The following is a 16,856-nucleotide window of genomic DNA, read 5'->3' on the forward strand; positions in this document are numbered from 1 at the left end:
AAAATTTTAAGTATAGTTGATTTACAGTGTTAATTTCTGCTGTACTGCAAACTGTTATACATATATATAAATTTTTAAATTTATTTTTATTTATTCATTTTTGGCTGCATTGCGTCTTCGTTGTTGCACACGGTCTTTCTCTAGTTGCAATGAGCGGGGGCTGCTCTTTGTTGCAGTGCGCAGGCTTCTCATTGCAGTGGCTTCTCTTGTTGCGGAGCACAGGCTCTAGGTGCACGGGCTTCAGTAGTTGTGGTACATGGGCTCAGTAGTTGTGTCTCATGGGCTCTAGAGTGCAAGCTCAGTAGTTGTGGCGCACGGGCTTAGTTGCTTCACGGCATGTGGGATCTTCCTGGACCAGGGCTTGAACCCATGTCCCCTGCATTGGCAGGCGGATTCATAACCACTGCGCCACCAGAGAAGCCCCATATATATAAATTTTTAAATATTCTTTTCTATTATGGTTTATCTCAGATATTGAGTATGGTTCCCTGTTGTTTATCCATTCTATATGTAATAGTTTGCATCTGCTAAACCTGAACTCCCAGTCCATCCCTTTCCTACACCCCTCTCCCTTGGCAGCCACAAGTCTGTTCTCTATGTCTGTGACTCTGTTTCTGTTTTGTAGATAGGTTCATTTTAAAACAAGCAAAAGTTTTTTGAATCAATAAAGATTCAGTCTACTCTTTATGATTTTATCATTGTTAATTTATTTTTTGAGTTCATTACTCATTTTGTAGATTTTTGAGTTAAATATGTTCAGTTCATTATTTTTCAATCATGTTTCCTCATAGAAATATTTTAGTAGTGGTTATATAGTCAGCGAAGGTGCCAACTTTGAAAGATAACACTCATTTGAACATATAAGTTCAGGTTTATTTGTTTTAAAAGTAAACTCATTTTTTGTTACTTTGTATCCTCACTTTGTAATATAATTTATTTTTAGGGCAGTTTTTTTTTTTTTAAATATTTATTTATTTGGCTGCGCCGGGTCTTAGCTGTGGCACACGGGATCTTCATTGCAGCACGCAGGATCTTTAGTTGTGGCATGCATGTGGGATCTAGTTCCCTGACCAGGGATCGAACCCGGACCCCCTGCATAGGGAGCCCAGAGCCTTAGCCACTGGACCACCAGGGAAGCCCTGTAATATAATTTAAAAACGCTGTCTAATTGTTAATATGAAAACAGTACAATAAATATAACTATACCACAAAGTCCAAAATGCCTGGAAATACAGGGGAAATAGTGCATTTATTACACTTCTTTCTTTGAGATGAACAATTGGACTAATTATTTTAAGTTTAGAGGTATCTCACCAAGAAAAAGATTCCTGGAGGTTGAAGAAAATAATTGATCATATCATTTGAAAATAGAGCTAATATTTTGCTTTAAAATGTGTTTGTTTCTCTACGTTTTGTGCAGCTTGCTATAACACAAGGAAACACGTAGTCACGTTTATATGATAATATTCTGCATTGAGGAGTGGAGACTTGGCAAAATTCAGTCTTATAAAGAAATTCTGTCCATCACAAATTAAAACAAGGCAGCTGTACAATTTCCATGCATTTTAACATGTTGAGCATGCTCCACATAAGTAAACTTTCCGTGGCTCATCTGGAAGGTATTGGAAGGATAAAAATAGACTAAATGTTCAAAATTTCCATCCTAGGAGTTTCCTGCTTTTGCTTACAATCTCAATTGTCAGTTCAGGTCCTGGCTCCTACTCCACTCGGGTCTGTGCAAAGACAGTGGAAGCGTTTACGCCATAAATATTCAAGCTGCCAGATCATCTAGGCATTGGCCTCTGCCTGCCCTGAAACAACTCCTTTCTGGTTCTTCTATCACAGTGGAAAAAGCGAAGGAGGGAGACTTTATAAAGACCCAGAAGCCAGGATGACAAACGTGTGGGATTTAGAAAGGGTTCGTAGGTTCCTTTTCAAGGAACGCTGGGCTTACAGAATCCATCATTTCTGTGCTGGCTGGCATGTCAGATTACGCTTGGTCAGCCCAGTTCATTTGGAAGAATCACACTGTGGAATCTGAGCTTTTCTGGTTCATAGAGATAGATGGAGTCTGATAGTCACAGGGCACTTTGGCCTGCTTTCTATGATTTTAGTTACTTTATTTCCTCAAGCAGTCCTTAAAACAAATAGATGGAGATGATTTTCTGGAAACTATGTGACTTTTATTCCTTGTATGTGGATAGCACATTTCCTCTCTTCAGCCCAGCACTTCTGAATGGAGGTCTAAGTCATTAATTCATTCATTTATTTACCTACTGTGTGGGGCTAGGTAGGTATCAGGCCTCACACAGCAGTGAAGGAAGATGTGGTATGTGTCCTTATACATACTGGGGACGACCAACTATAAGCAACTTCTTTGACAAATAATAAATTGCAGTTATGCCTGGTGCTATGAAGAAGTAGTAAGGGAAGTTATGGGAGTGTTGAACAGGAAGGCCTGGTCTAGACGGAGAGGGTCAAGGAAAACTTTCCTGGGGTAATGACTTTTGAGATGGCAAGGATAAGATGAAACAGAACTGCTAAAAACAAAGAAGCCGAGTACAGTTTTAGGGCTGAAAGGAATCAAAGATACCATCTACTGATGGCCAATCCTTACATTCCACAAATGAGAAAACTGAGGCCTGGAAGGTAAAGGGAATTGCCTAACTAAGGTTACACAGCCTGTTAGCCCCAGAGCTAGAGACGCAAACCCAGCGTGGTTTTCTTAGGTGGGTTGAAAGCAAGATGCACTGAGTCAGAAGAAGGCTCTTAGGAATGGGGGAAACCAGGTAGGTTTTAAATTTTAGCGCTGACTCTAGGTCAGCTGCCGAGCTACTTCCTCAGGTGGGGGAGGGGATTAAAGGTGACTCAGATCTGCCAGCTTGCTGTGCTGTAGCATAGTTTTTATTTGGGGTGCGGGGAGGAGGTACCAAACATACATACACCTGAAACAATAAATGTGGAGTTCAGCTGGGAAACCAGTCACTGTTCTGCAGCTGTCTAGCTGTGTGATTGGGATAAGTCACTTAACCTCTCTGAGTTGGCATTCACAGATTATACTTTGGTATGTTTCCTTTCAGTCTTTTCCTGTGCATTTTAGGAGCTTGTTAGAGATCAGTTGTGTCCTATATTTCACCTCAGTCTCTAAAGACGAAAGTCTCTTGTTTGGGTAAGGTGTTGTTTAAGCCCCTTTTTAAAGAGTAGTTTGCCAGCCTGTGCTTGCCCAAACATCCAGAGAATAACTGTAGCAAGTGAGCCAAGCTCCAGGATCTGTAAGAATCGTTAGCAACTGAGAACATTTCTATAAACCAATAAAGGTTTTTATATTTTGTTCATCTGTTACCCTTATGCTGTTGCCACTTTCACATTCAGTGTGTGTAGGTGGAGAGTATGAGATAACAGCGTTTCACAAATGAAAGTGAGTGGAAAAGGGCCGCTTTCCCTTTAAGGTAGTTTCAGCCCCAGTTCCCTCCCCTTTCCTGATTGACAAACCTACCCAAAGTCACATGATCCGCCTCTATTTGAAGGTCACAAAAAGCTGTTTCCTTTAGAGACAGAGGGGGAGAGAGAGAGCAAGAGGGAGAGTGAGTGTGAGAGTTAGTTCAAGCCAAAATGGCCGACAGAGTCTCTGCTGGTTTCTGAATATTTAAAATACAAAAAAACAGATAGACAAAAAGAAATCATTTTTTGGACCTTTTTTCATTTCCATTTCTACCTTGTATGCCTCAATTTGCTGGATTTAAGCACTGCTGCACTTTATGAGGTTGGTAAATATTTTCAATTTTTTAAAACCAATTGATTTATATGGATCTTGTCTAACCGTTTTCACTAGTGGTGTTGCAAATCGACATTTGTCTAGCGTGGAGGCTGGCTTCAGACATTTCGTGAATCTGTGTAAATCAGACCCGTGATGTACTTTTGGTTCGGCATTTTAGAAATGGAAAAGCCTTGGTAAAATATTTGATTTTGAAGTGATTTAATTGCACTTTTAATTTATATGCAGATATTCATCATCGTTTCTGTCTTGCAAATAAATGAAGCTGCGAGTATTTGGAAATTTGATATTTAGAAAGAGGTTTTTTAAAAAACACAGACCTCTCCCTGCCCCCTTAAATCTGCTGCAAAAATTTGCATAAATATAAATGGGTTTGCATTCTTTCGGCTGCTAAGGCCGACAAAGGATCTGGGAGGGCAAGCACTACCACGGGAAAACCTTTTTCTTTTTCTCTTTTTTTTTAAAGCTAGGCCATCCTTCCTAGAGAGATGTAAAACCTAAAATAAGACCTGATCCATTTTAAACATCAGGCTGGGGGCGAGTGAACACCAGGAGGTTTGGGGTTTGTAGATTCCCCTGCTTTGAAAACCTCCCAAGCAATGTGTGGATCACCCCTCTCCTCTGCGCGCGCTCATTTGCACTGGGTCTCTGTGTGTGTTCTCAAATATGCAGCCAGATGCGCTTTTATTTTGATTGTGGTTCGAACCAAATGGTGGGACTATCTTGTAAACATGGTGTTTTAAAGGGTATAAACAGCTATTCCTCCCGATTAGGAATTATTTCTTTATCAGTTTCTCCCTGTGGATTGGCTTTATTCGTTTCTCATAGATTACAATTTCTGTTTAATCTTACACAGATGAACTGGGCTTTTCAGCACAAATTCAGCATCTGTGTGTGTAGTTGCCTGTTTTAGCCACGTATCCATTGTGAAGTGGTCATATTGGGTCACCTAAATAAGTAGCTGTATGTGTTACCCCTGAAACTGTGTGTGCAGTGCACTGAAGTTAAATTCCATTACTCCTAATGCAGGATTCTAGAAAGCCTGGGAACAGGGAGGGAAGGCGGCTGAAAACTTGCTTTCTCAGAGCCACCTCCCCCTATCATTGTGAGAGTGTGATGTAATGCTTCTCGGTCTGGTGGGCAGAAAGGATCGTAGTTTTGATGCGGCGGGTAAATTGCACCCCCCCCCCGCCCCCCGCCTCCCAGCACATCCCTGGCTCTGAGAGGCCTTGTTTTCTTTTTTTTTTCCCTTCCTAATTTGTATCCTCCTGATTTATGCCTTAGCATATTGGCATGAGAAACAGACTATTTTTCTAAATCTGTTACAAAGTATAGTTTAGAAAGGGCATTTAAACTATGCAAATAGGTTGAATTGTCATATCCCCATCATTAAATATGTAGACTTGGATTAAAGCTAATTAAGCATAAATGGAATAATTTTGATCAGAAGTGAGCAGTGGCTTTTTTTGGCTGTTGTTGTTTCCTTTTTAATTAATCTAATTATAAGATGTTTGCTGGACCTGAAAGTGTTAAAAAAATGCAAAAAAAATGCTGGACCATTTTGAAAATTTGACAGTCTGGAAGAGGGTGTGTAGTGCTTTCAAAAGCTTTATTCACTGTTAAAATGGATTGGCCTCTTGTGCTGAAAATGGCCTGTTTCTTTGGGCCAATTGTGTGTAGATGAAGGGACTTTCATGCTAATTTAACAAAAAGACTTTCCATTTGAATTCATAAAGATAATTAAAGTCCTCTGTCTGTAAAGAGCAAGTATTTTATTATTTTTCTAAAATTAATGTTATTATATTAGTGGAAATGAGTAGAGAAGTGACGGTTTAAATTCAGTGTAAATTTTTTTGGTATAAGTTCAGCTTTTGTGTAAGAGGGATTGGAAACATTACAGTCAGGAGGTAATCTGGAACAAATTTGTCTCTTAAAAATTTTTTTTACAGCTTGAATTTAAAGGAAAAGACAGAAATTACCATAGTGATAGGGAGTGTTGCTTTGTGGTAGACCTAAGGAAAATTAGAGCTCTGATTTTTGTTGTTGTTTTTTCTGAAAATGAAAGCGCTTATTTGGGGCTTTACTTGTTAGATGATTCATTTTACGCCCATCTCCTAAGTTGGCCTTACAGAAGAAGAATGAGAAGAACCTAAGCTTTCCATGTTTTGCCATTAGATTGTTTTTGTGGACTGTAAACATGTGAATAGCAGTTTAATTCAGTTTGCAGAGCAGAGGGACCAGAAGCAGGGTGCCTGGTCTCTTAGGCAAGAAGAAGAATGATATAATGAACATTAACAGAATGCCATCTGATTCTTTGAAATGTTTTGGTAAATATTCTTCTCTCCTAGACAGGTTGAGAAGTGCGATAAATAAGACCTGGTTTCACGTATGTTAGGCATTATGGCTCTGATGAGTTTCAGAAGCTCAGCTGCCATTTTGGATCTAAGTTCCTTCAGGGCCAGTCCTTATGGCACACCAAACTATGGGAATTCAGGAGCAAATAAAAATGAGTAATAAATCAAGTGTGCAGATGGATGGTATTTGTGCCTTTTGTTGAAGTTTTCTTTCTGTTGGTAGCATGAAATGAATCTAAAAACTTCAGAGATGTAGCTGATGCTATGACCAGCAAAACCCCGGGGATATTAGAACTTGCATGTTGTGGTTTTTAAAAATGAGACAGTGTATGCAGGGGAAGTTTCTTACTGGAGAAAAATAATATAGTCCTCACTGAAGTCTTCCCACCCCCAATGCTGGGTCTACTTGTGATATTAATGTCATTATTCACAAGGCTACTCTGTCTCAGGAAGAATTGTCACAGATTCATTATTAAGATTTTACTGAAGCATCACAAAAATTGATAGCGCCTATTTATCAGAAGTGGTATCTTATTTTTAAACTGTTTTTCAGTCCTTCCATCTGTGTGCCAGAAAGGAAGCATTGGCATCTTTGGTATATGGTGCAAACTCAGCCCTGTTGTTCAGCTTTGAATGGCCATTTGTTATTCTCTGTCGCCACCGGGACAGTCCTTTAAAAATCAACTTCTAAAATTTGAAGCAGAGACTTCTAAGGCTTTTCCAGCTCTTAAACTTACAAAGAGACACAGAAAGAGTGATATGTGATGATGAGACCTTCAGGTTCTGCAGAGCAGGCCCCAGCAGATAACAGTAGTAAGGGGTGGGCCTCACCCTACCCAGCTGCCCCAGAACTGAAAAGTTTTGGAGAAATTTAATTTTTACAACTCAGTATGATCATTGACCTTCTGCAGTTTAAATTGGACAAGGCCCTGAGGCAACACAGGTGAATGTACTTTGTTCCTCCCCTCAAGGAGTACCCATCTAATGAGGGAGATACCCAGGTAAAGAACCAGTGGCTTTACCTTGGTGCTATGTGTGCAACAGTTAGAACAAGTACCTGGTACATAAGTAGCCTGAGTATCTGCATTAGGAGAACCCTTATTTAAAGAAGCCAAATAATTACTCCTTATTAATTTTTAATTATCATTTGGCTATTAGATTTTCTTTAAGTGGAACTCAGAATTTAAAGGTGCGGTTTCTGATCATTGGCTGGGGAGTGGGGCAGCCTATGCTAATTGTTTCCTAGTACAGTATTGTTCAAGGGTTTACACTAATCCGACTTCCCTCACCTTCTTGTGATTAAGACTTGTGGTGGAGTGGGTGGGGTGAATTGAAGCCACTTGGCCTGAAAAGGGATTTAACCCGCGATGGTGACATTTTAACATGCTTTCCTTTCTTTCTTCAAATATTCAGCAATCATTTATTATGCCTGCTGCCGGTGTAGGTGCAGGGGGAGCTAAGAATTCATTTGGTCAGCTTGTGGCCCTGAGCAGCCACCGGTTCCTGTGGAAATATTTACCACCTGATGACTGTCGAAGCTACTGCTTTGGGTTATGACTAGGATAACCTATAGTTCTTTCCCCTGATGGTCTCCTTACTGATAGTCAGGGAATGGATGGTAAGTTTTTGCTTCTGGTAGTTCTAGAGACTTCGATTTAAGGTTTGACGAGATAGTCACTTTATCCTTTTTTTTTTTCTAGGCCTGCAAAATTATCCTTTAAATTATCTCTGAGAACCTTGCAACTTAAGTTGCCTCCCTAGTTACTCTATCATATCCCTTAGTTTTACTTTTTTTTATGCCCCTTAATTGTGTCAGTATCTGCAATCACATTATTTGTGTGTGGTACATCACTCCCCACAAACCAAAGCAGACTGTAGTGTTTTGCTTATTGCTCAATCCTCAGCATCTAGAATAGGGCTTAGCACAAGTAAGTGCTCAATAAAAATGTGTTTGAATTAGACCTGAGTATAAGGTCACCAGGACCAGCTATGTGACCATAAGCCCCTGTTTCTTTTTTTTTTTTTTTTTTTCCTCGGTACGCGGGCCTCTAACTGCTGTGGCCTCTCCCTGCTGTGGCCTCTCCCGTTGCGGACGCGCAGGCTCAGCGGCCCTGGCTCACGGGCCCAGCTGCTCCGCGGCATGTGGGATCCTCCCGGACCGGGGCACGAACCCGTGTCCCCTGCATCGGCAGGCGGACCCCCAACCACTGCACCACCAGGGAAGCCCAAGCCCCTGTTTCTTAATCAGTAAAATGGGAATAATATGTTGTTGGGAAGCAGAAGGGAAATGCTGTATGAAGGGGCCAGCACCTAGTCTCGTTGCTCAGTGTTTCCTTCCCCTTTGCTCTCTCTCTGTTAAGTAAACCAGAAAGGCTTTTATGGCCCCACAGATGCTTGATCCTCTCATGGCTCCCAGGATCATGACGCGCGGGCACTGATTGCCCAGAGCTTCAGTCTGGATGAGGGCAGGGGCAGCGCTGAGCCTTTTCTTTTATTCAAGTCCCTACATTCCTACGGTCTGAGGTCATCTCTCCCTGCTCTCCCGTTCCCTTCGGGCTCTGCCTCTGTGGTGTATCCACATTTGCTTGGCTGCTTTTCATACATTCTGTGTTTTGCATCTAAAGGTTCTCAACAGTTTCAAATGAATTGGTCTTAAAGTTTACAACGCAAAGGAGAATATAAAATACAGTGTTTTTTCCTTCATTTTCATTGTTCTGAGCCTGCACATGTAGACTCTATTTAACCAAACTGGTAATAGACAATTTTATCTGACTCAAAAGACAGATAAAATTAAAATTTAGGTCAATTGCCCACTTTATACAATGCTGTTGAATTAATATAGATGACAAATAGCTTTCATTCATTGACATTGGACTGGAATTTGTTTCAAAGAAAAACAAAATTTTTATCTGTTCATTCATTACAAATAATTATTTGAATACCTATTACCTGCCAGACATTGGGATAAGAGCTAGGATAGGAGTAGTAGGAAGATTTTTTTCCAGGTACCATTGCTGAAGTTAGAAAGAATATAAATGCAAGGAGCCTGGCCAGTCCTCAGGGTGTTGGGTGATTACAAAAGAGGGACGCCCAACCCACATAGAGGGACCAGCTTATGCAAGGGCCCCGAGGCAAGAGAGGACTTCAGCATATTTGGAGAACTGTATGTAGAGTACTTGGACATGGTTGGAGGGTGATGTGTGTAAAAGAAAAGATAATCTGGGAAATGAGAAGTGAAACTGAAAAGGTAAACACTGGTGAGTTGCAGAAGAGTCTATGTAAGTCATGTTTGGAAGTCTTTATCCCGAGAACAATTAAAGGGTTTTCAGCAGGAATTTCACCTGATCAGATTGAACTTTTGAAAGATATGCTCTAGTTGGACTGTAGAAAATGGCTGGAGGATTGAGTATAAGACCAGATGGTGTTGCAGTAATCTCAGGTGATGGTGGCCTGGGCTGACAGCAGAGCTGGGAAGAAGTGGATAAAACCAGAGACATTTAGGAAGAAGATTTCACAGAACCTGATCATTGAGGGTTAGGTTTGGGGAAATAAAAGATGACACCTCTGTCTCTGGCCTGGCCTGCTGATGGATGGTGGTACCATTCACGGAGTTAGGGTCTATTTAGACGAGAGACACGTGTGGGATTGAGAAAATGAGTTCAGTTTTGGAGTAATTTAATCTTGGGGCATCTAAATGAAGGTCTGGAGTAATTAGATATCTGGCTGGAGGTAGATTTGAGAGTCATCAGTGGTCCCAGCTTTACCAAGATTTTCCTTTTTAAGTTGATTTCTTTGGTAAGATGTCCAGAAATGGCAGTGTGCAGTGCAAGTGTTAAAAGAACACTATTTTATAGAGAGGGTAAGACCACAGATGTGCTCCCATTACTACAGTGGTCACCATTAGAAATACAAAAGGAGTTTGAGGGAGGAGAAAGGCTAATTTTGGCTGGGTTGATCAGAGACGTCTTTATATGAGGACGTTTTATTTGAGCTGAGCCTTAAATATTGGGCAGAATTGTGAAGAGCAGACATGAGGGCAGAGCATTGTAGCTGGAGGGTTAGTTGTGTTCAGAGGGGATTGAAGGGAGTTTGAATGTCTATGGGAGAGCTGGGACGCCTGCTGAGTAGTTTGGATTGCCAAGGCAGATAGTGGGGGGTCTGTTGAAAGTCTGAAGGCAATGTGATCAATGTGGTATTTTGAGAATATTAATATGGCAGTGAGGCAGAGGAGGGACTGGGAGTGGTGGGATTGGGAGAGGGCAGGACTGAGGGGAGAATTGAGATAGGCAGGCCAAGTAGGAGGCCTGTTATGAAAGGGCCTGCCCTAAGACTGTGGCAGTGGGGCTAGAAGAGGGACCAGGGACTCCAGGTTTTCAAGGTGAATGACGGGAATCTTCAGCAGAAATGAAGATGGGGAATTCCAGGTCAGGCATACTGAGTTTAAGGAGCTGGTGGGATTTCCAGATGGAACTGGTTAGCAGGCAGCTGGCAATGTGGAGCTGACGCTTGAGAAAGAGGTCAGAAGTGGAGATAAAGAATTGGAAGTCATCCACATAGAAGTGATAGTTGAAGCTGAGAGGAGATGAGGTCACCATGGGTGCAGAGAATGGAAAAGAGAACTGAGAATGGGGCCTTGGGGACAGGAAGAGAAAGAGGACCTGGGAAAGGATTAAAGAAAGGTGCTTGTGCAGGACAGTCGTGAGTCACTGAAGATGAGGGAAGGACTTCTCAATCTCAGATGCGGTCAGCAGGTTTTGATGCCGCACAGGAAGAACAGTATTTGGTTATGGCAACGTCCCCTAACCTGGTGTTGGAAGGTGTTCCGGTGGGAAAGGTTTGGGAATCATTAGGTTATGCCAGCACCATTCAGTAGAAATAGAATGTGAGCCATGTGTTATTTTACATTTTCCAGGAGTCACATTAAAAAAAATAAAAGGAGGGAATTCCCTGGCAGTCCACTGGTTAGGACTCTGCTTTCATTGCTAAGGGCCTGGGTTCCATGGGGAACTAAGATCCTACAAGCCACGTGGCACAGCCAAAAAGAAAAAAAAAGAAAAAAACAGGTGAAATTAATAATATATATTTTATTTAACCCAATATGTACAAAAAGTTAAATCAACATGCAACAGATTTTAAAATATTAATGAGATATTTGACATTCTTTTTTTTTCATACTAAGTTTTCAAAATCTGGTGTGTGTTTTATAACACATTTCAGTTTGAATGTGAAATGTTATTGGAAATGCTTGATCTGTATTTAGATTTGATAAATTTTACAGTTGAAAAAGTACGTTCACATACCCAAGTTTTTTCAAACATACTAGAGTTTTCTAGTAATAGAAGTAAGTAATCAATTAAAAAAAAAATTTTTTTTTTTTTGGCTGCACCATGTGGCTTGCAGAATTTCAGTTCCCCAACCAGCGATTGAACCCGGGCCACGGCAGTGAAAGCCCAGAATCCTAACCATCAGGCCACCAGAGAACTCCCTTAAAGTTTAAATTAATTAAAACTAAGATACATTTTAAAATTCAGTTTCTCAGTCACAGTAGCCTCATTAAAAGTTCACACTAGCCATGTGTGGCTACGAAATTGGACAAGGGAGGGTTTATGCAGAGTAAGATAGGCTGCTTGCAGCTAACGTGCACTTTGGAAATAGCCAGAGTCACAAAGCATTCTTCCCATCACAAAGCATTTCACAGGATTGGTGTTAGAACACATGTGAGCTTATGCTGATGAAATTTTTCGAATTGAAGGGGTCAGATCCTAATTTTGCTTGTGAGGAGATGAACTTTTTATGCATAGATTCTAAAATTTAAAACAGGAATTTAAAAAATTGTTTTGGCTAAGGTCAGCTGGATGGTAGATTGGTAGAAGTTTTTAAGCGGAACCAATTTGTGTCCAGTTTCAGTAATGCTAGGTACAGAGGTTTAGTTGGAGGGTGGGAGCACTCCCTCCCTCTTTTTGAACTCTGTGGAGTCAGTGAGATGCCAGGCTTCAGGTGGGGAGGTGACATTAGGATTCCAGTGTTTTCAGAAGCTTTCAGTCAGCAGTCCCAGCCTTCTCGCATGAGGGGGAAAGGGTGCCAGAGGGCTAATTATTTTGTGCTTGAATCTCGCTTCTTTTTGGCAGCCTGCAGGCTGTTTGGCCATAGACTATTATACTCATTTTGTATTTCTTGACATCCTGGGCCAATATAATATTTACTAAATATGGGTGGTTTATAAAAAAGCAGGTTCAAAGATTTTTATTTAATGATCTCATTGATTTATATTGCTTTGTAGTTGCTAACTAGACCTTCTAAATAATAACCTGTAAAGATAGAAGTGATCTTGAGTTGTGCTTGGAACCAAACCTTGTTCACACTGGAAAGTTAAGCGTTGCTTTTGAGTTGGTGCACAATTCCATTTCGGTGGACACAGAGGACCTTATTTTTCTATGAAGTATAAGAGTTTAGAGTGTCAGTTATTCTGTGAAGTCTTGTTTTTGTTTTTTAAATCAATATGGAAATAAATTCCTTACACTTTTGTTTTCCTTTAGAAGTGCGTTTTGGTTATCCGTGCCTTTGTAAAAAACCCAGACTGTGTAGTGGTGAGTTTACATAATGCCCTTCAATGGCTTAAAAAGAGACCTTGCCCCACTCAGGAACCCAGAGCAGTGAGTCTTGTACCTCTCAGTGCCATTCTTTTTTTCTTTTTAACCCCTTGCTTGCATAAAATAATTGCTGTTCTTTTTATGCCAAGAAGTTCCTATTTATTTATAAGCTGAAGTTAGACAGCTAATTGGGTATCTTAGAACAGTGGCTTTTGAACTTTTTGATTGGATCTACACTAAGAAATACAATTTGATTGAGGCCCTGTACATACATGAAGTATACACGGAAGCAAAAGTATTTATATTTACTTTCTGATACTACGTCATATATTCTATCCTGATATAGGCTACTCAAGTCCATTTTGTAAAACAAAACCAAAACCAAAACAGCTGATCCCAACCACTAAAAGATTTAATGATCCACTCTGGGTTGTCTCACTGAGGTTTAAAGAATTTTTAAGGAGCCACTCGTGGGTTGCCATATTCCAGGACATGATCCCCAGTTTTTCTGGTTTTGAGAATCAAATTTATCAGTCCACTCAGTTGCCACACCAACCAGATTCATAAGCGATTTTTTTAAATGTTAATTTGCAGGACTTCCCTGTCGGTCCAGTGGTTAAGACTCCGCGCTTCCAATGCAGGGGGCGTGGGTTCCATCCTGGTCAGGGAACTAAGATACCACATGCTGCCTGGAGCAGCCAGAAGATTTGGAAAAAAGAAAAAAAAGAAGAAGGAGTTAATTTGCTACTTCAGCATGTAGGCGATGGATATTTTTGATGACCAGAATGTTGTCCTCCCTATCCAGAGCTTTCCATTTGGATCAAAAGGAGATGGCCATCCGTATTGAGGAATGGTGACGTACATGCATGTTTTCCCCCTAGATTTTAGAGAAACTGAAGTAGAAAAACCCTATTACCAGATTATGTAACTTTCTCTCGGAGAAGCCCCACAGAAAACACTGCCATACTTTCTTTTTTGGAGGGGTTGAGGGTGGGGTGATTCCCTGCCCCTTTTCCAGGTTTCAGGAAGACACACTTCCACTAATTAACACATTCTGTTTTTAGACACATGTCAGTAGATTTGATTAGTTCAGCATTTCCTACTGTTTGTCAGGGTACTAACAGGTTTGTCTGGAAAACAAAAAAAAAAGTTCCTTTCCTTAATTAAACTGATCTTTGCTTACTACAAGGACTTAAGAGTCTTTAAGATGCTAATATGCGTTGGGAATCTTAAGTGTTGTGTATATATAAAATTTTAAAGTCCCAGGTTTTTATTTTTGTTTTTTAGGCACAATTTGGGGAAATGCATGGTGTGCTTTCCATTTTAATTATTCCTTTCTAAAACTACATTCTAGACAAGTAAGCTGGATTTGGCTATTTCCCAAGTCTCTTCAGACACTTTAACATGGTGGTTCCCAGACAGACGTAGGTTTCAGGGAACTGTAACACTGTGAAAGCAATATTAGGATCCATCATGAGTTACCAGTTGTTTTTTTTTTTGCGGTACGCGGGCCTCTCACTGCTGTGGCCTCTCCCGTTGCAGAGCAGCTCCGGACGCGCAGGCTGAGCAGCCATGGCCCACGGGCCCAGCCGCTCCGCAGCATGTGGGATCTTCCCGGACCAGGGCACGAACCCGCGTCCCCTGCATCGGCAGGCGGACTCTCAACCACTGCGCCATCAGGGAAGCCCGAGTTACCAGTTTTAAATATGCCATGTAAAGGCATTTTAAAAAACCCACTATTTATTACCACCATTTCAAAGAAAAGGCATTTTGACAAAAGAGTAGAATGGACAGTCTCAGAATAAGAAACATCCTACTCAGTTGATTATAGCTTCATGAAAACTATTACATACGGAATATAGATCAGCACAGGTACTAAAGTTTTCAGTGTTTGGGAACCACCCTAATTATAGCCCATCTCTTAGCATGTATTACAGTTAACTATGTGCTTGCTGGTTTTATTAGCCTCACTCATAGGAATAAACCTTATTTCAAGTTCTGGAACTACCTTCCTTCATTCTTATTTATTGACAGTGATGATGGTCACTGTGTGACAGTGACTCACACTTAAAAAAAATTACTTTGCTCCCTATGAAAATACTGTAAGCAGGTAACCATTCTACTTTAACATAAGAAAAAAAGAAAGAACAAGCCAACTCCGTTAGGTGCTGAGCAATTGTAGAATCTAGAATAATAGTCAAAACCTATTCCAAAGTTTATCTGTTTTAATGAGGTATACAGTTGACCCTTGAACAATGCCAGAGTTAGGGGCGCCAACCCTCTGCGCAGTTGAAAATCTGAGTGTAACTTTACAGTCAGCCCTTCGTATCCACAGTTCTGCATCTGCGGATTCAACCAACTGTTAAGTATTTACTCTTGAAAAAAATCCACGTGTAAGTGGACACGCACAGTTCAAACACTGTCTGTTCAAGAGCCAACTGTATAGTCGTGGTGATTTTGTAAAAGTGGCAAGTAGGTCACAGGACTAAATAATATTATGTACATTTTTGCCAGCCCGTTGGCTCTTAGTGAGTTGTAAATAATGGCCATGGCAGGGTTTTTGTCATATTATGTACATTTTTATTTTTATGTCCACCATCCCACTCTCACATTTTAAATGACAAAGACCGGAAATCTGGCAACTGCGCATCAAATATCCCCTCTGTCTGCCTTCAGCGAGAGAAAGTGCTCTTTAGATGCAGTTTACTCCTTTAATCAAGGGGCCCATGGCCAGCAGCTCACCGGCCTGCCCTGCTGTGATAATGCTGTCAGCTGGCTGTGGGAGTGGCCACCCCAGCCAGTGCTTTGACTCTTCATCCTCAGAATCCTGGGGCCAAGAGAAGAGGAGGGGAGAGGTTGGGGTTAGCAGTGTAGGTAGGGTCTTTGGAAGCCTTAAGAGGCTGGGTAGACTTGAGTGAGCAGGATATACTCTATGTCCTGTGTACTTGGAAAAATTTGTTTATTACCTAAGTATTTATGCCTCAGGCACTCTACAGTGTTGGGAATAGTACAAGATAAAAAGACCTGGCTTTTATCTTTGGAACTCAACCAGTAACGTGAGGCTGCCTGTAATAAAGACAGAGATATGATGCCAAGGGATCCTGGAGGTTGGAGGCAGAGCCCTAGGGAATTGGGGAAGTCTCCACCATCGAGGAAACATTTGAACTTTTTTTTTTTCTTTTTTGGCTGCCTTGCGTCTTCGTTGCTGCACGCGGGCTTTCTCTAGTTGCGGCGAGCGGGGCTGCTCTTCGTTGATGGGGCAAGGGCTTCTCATAGCGGTGGCTTCTCTTCTTGTGGAGCACGCATGGGCTTAGTTACTCCGCGGCATGTGGGATCTTCCCAGACCGGGGCTCGAACCCGTGTCCCCTGCATTAGCAGGCTGATTGTTAACCACTGCGCCACCAGGGAAATCCCTGAACTGAGTCTTAAAGGGAAATTAGGAGTTGCTTGGTGAAGGGGATGGTGAGTAGATTGGGGTGATATAACGTAGTGGTTAAGAACTGAGGTTCTGAAGTCAGGACACTTGTGTGGTTAGGTCAGCCCAGTGTTGGGCAAGTAATATCTGTGTGCCTCAGCTTACTCACTGGTAAAATGGGGAATAATAATAGTAATAGTACCCAGAGTCAGTGGTAGCTACTGTTTTCATAAAAGTTATGCTAGCATTTCAGGCAGAGGAAGTGACACAAACAAGGGAGGATTTAGGGGGTGGGGGCATATGGGAAATGGTGAGGTGTTAGTGGGACACAAGTGCAGGCTGCCTGGAGGAGAGTGGAAGGGTTGGCTGGGTTTTGTGTTCTAAGGAATTTGAATTTTATTCTGTAGAAAGCAGTTTTAAAAACTCAACTTGCTTCAGTTGATTACCATATTGAGAATCTGATACTGGAGGAGAGATGAGGGGCAGTCGAAGCAAGAGGAGTGATTGGAGAATGTAAATTAAGTCAGTGACAGTAAAGATGGAAAGACTAGAGGCCCTTGGCTGGGTGAATGGATGATGCAGGAGTTGGGGTGGGCATTTGGTGGGTGGAGCAGGGGTTTTGAGTTTGTAAAAGGGTGAGGATGGGGGCTAACAGGCCGTGTGTTTGCTTTGGGTACGTTTTAGATGTTTGCTGGACATTTACTGTAACTTGGCAGGTGGAA

The 16,856-nt window shown here is 41.4% G+C and overlaps 1 protein-coding gene across 12 annotated transcripts in view; it reads left to right on the top strand.

Annotated features, from left to right (window-relative positions):
- Positions 1-16,856, top strand: part of TNRC6B (trinucleotide repeat containing adaptor 6B) — a 261,927-nt gene that overhangs the window by 113,881 nt on the left and 131,190 nt on the right. The window contains exon 1 of one of the 12 annotated variants that reach the window (XM_027107724.1): positions 3,475-3,763. The exons of 10 other annotated variants lie outside the window; for them this stretch is intronic. In XM_027107724.1, coding sequence (XP_026963525.1) covers positions 3,759-3,763 — 5 coding nt within the window. In that variant the 5' untranslated portion in view covers positions 3,475-3,758. Of the gene's footprint in view, positions 1-3,474; positions 3,764-16,856 lie in introns of those variants that run through there. One more of the 12 variants, XM_027107731.1, reaches the window with a different exon arrangement.

Source organism: Aethalodelphis obliquidens, unplaced genomic scaffold (genome assembly GCF_003676395.1).
Source record: "Aethalodelphis obliquidens isolate GAN/ISIS:26980383/991018 unplaced genomic scaffold, ASM367639v1 scaffold8, whole genome shotgun sequence".
NCBI lineage: Eukaryota > Metazoa > Chordata > Mammalia > Artiodactyla > Delphinidae > Aethalodelphis > Aethalodelphis obliquidens.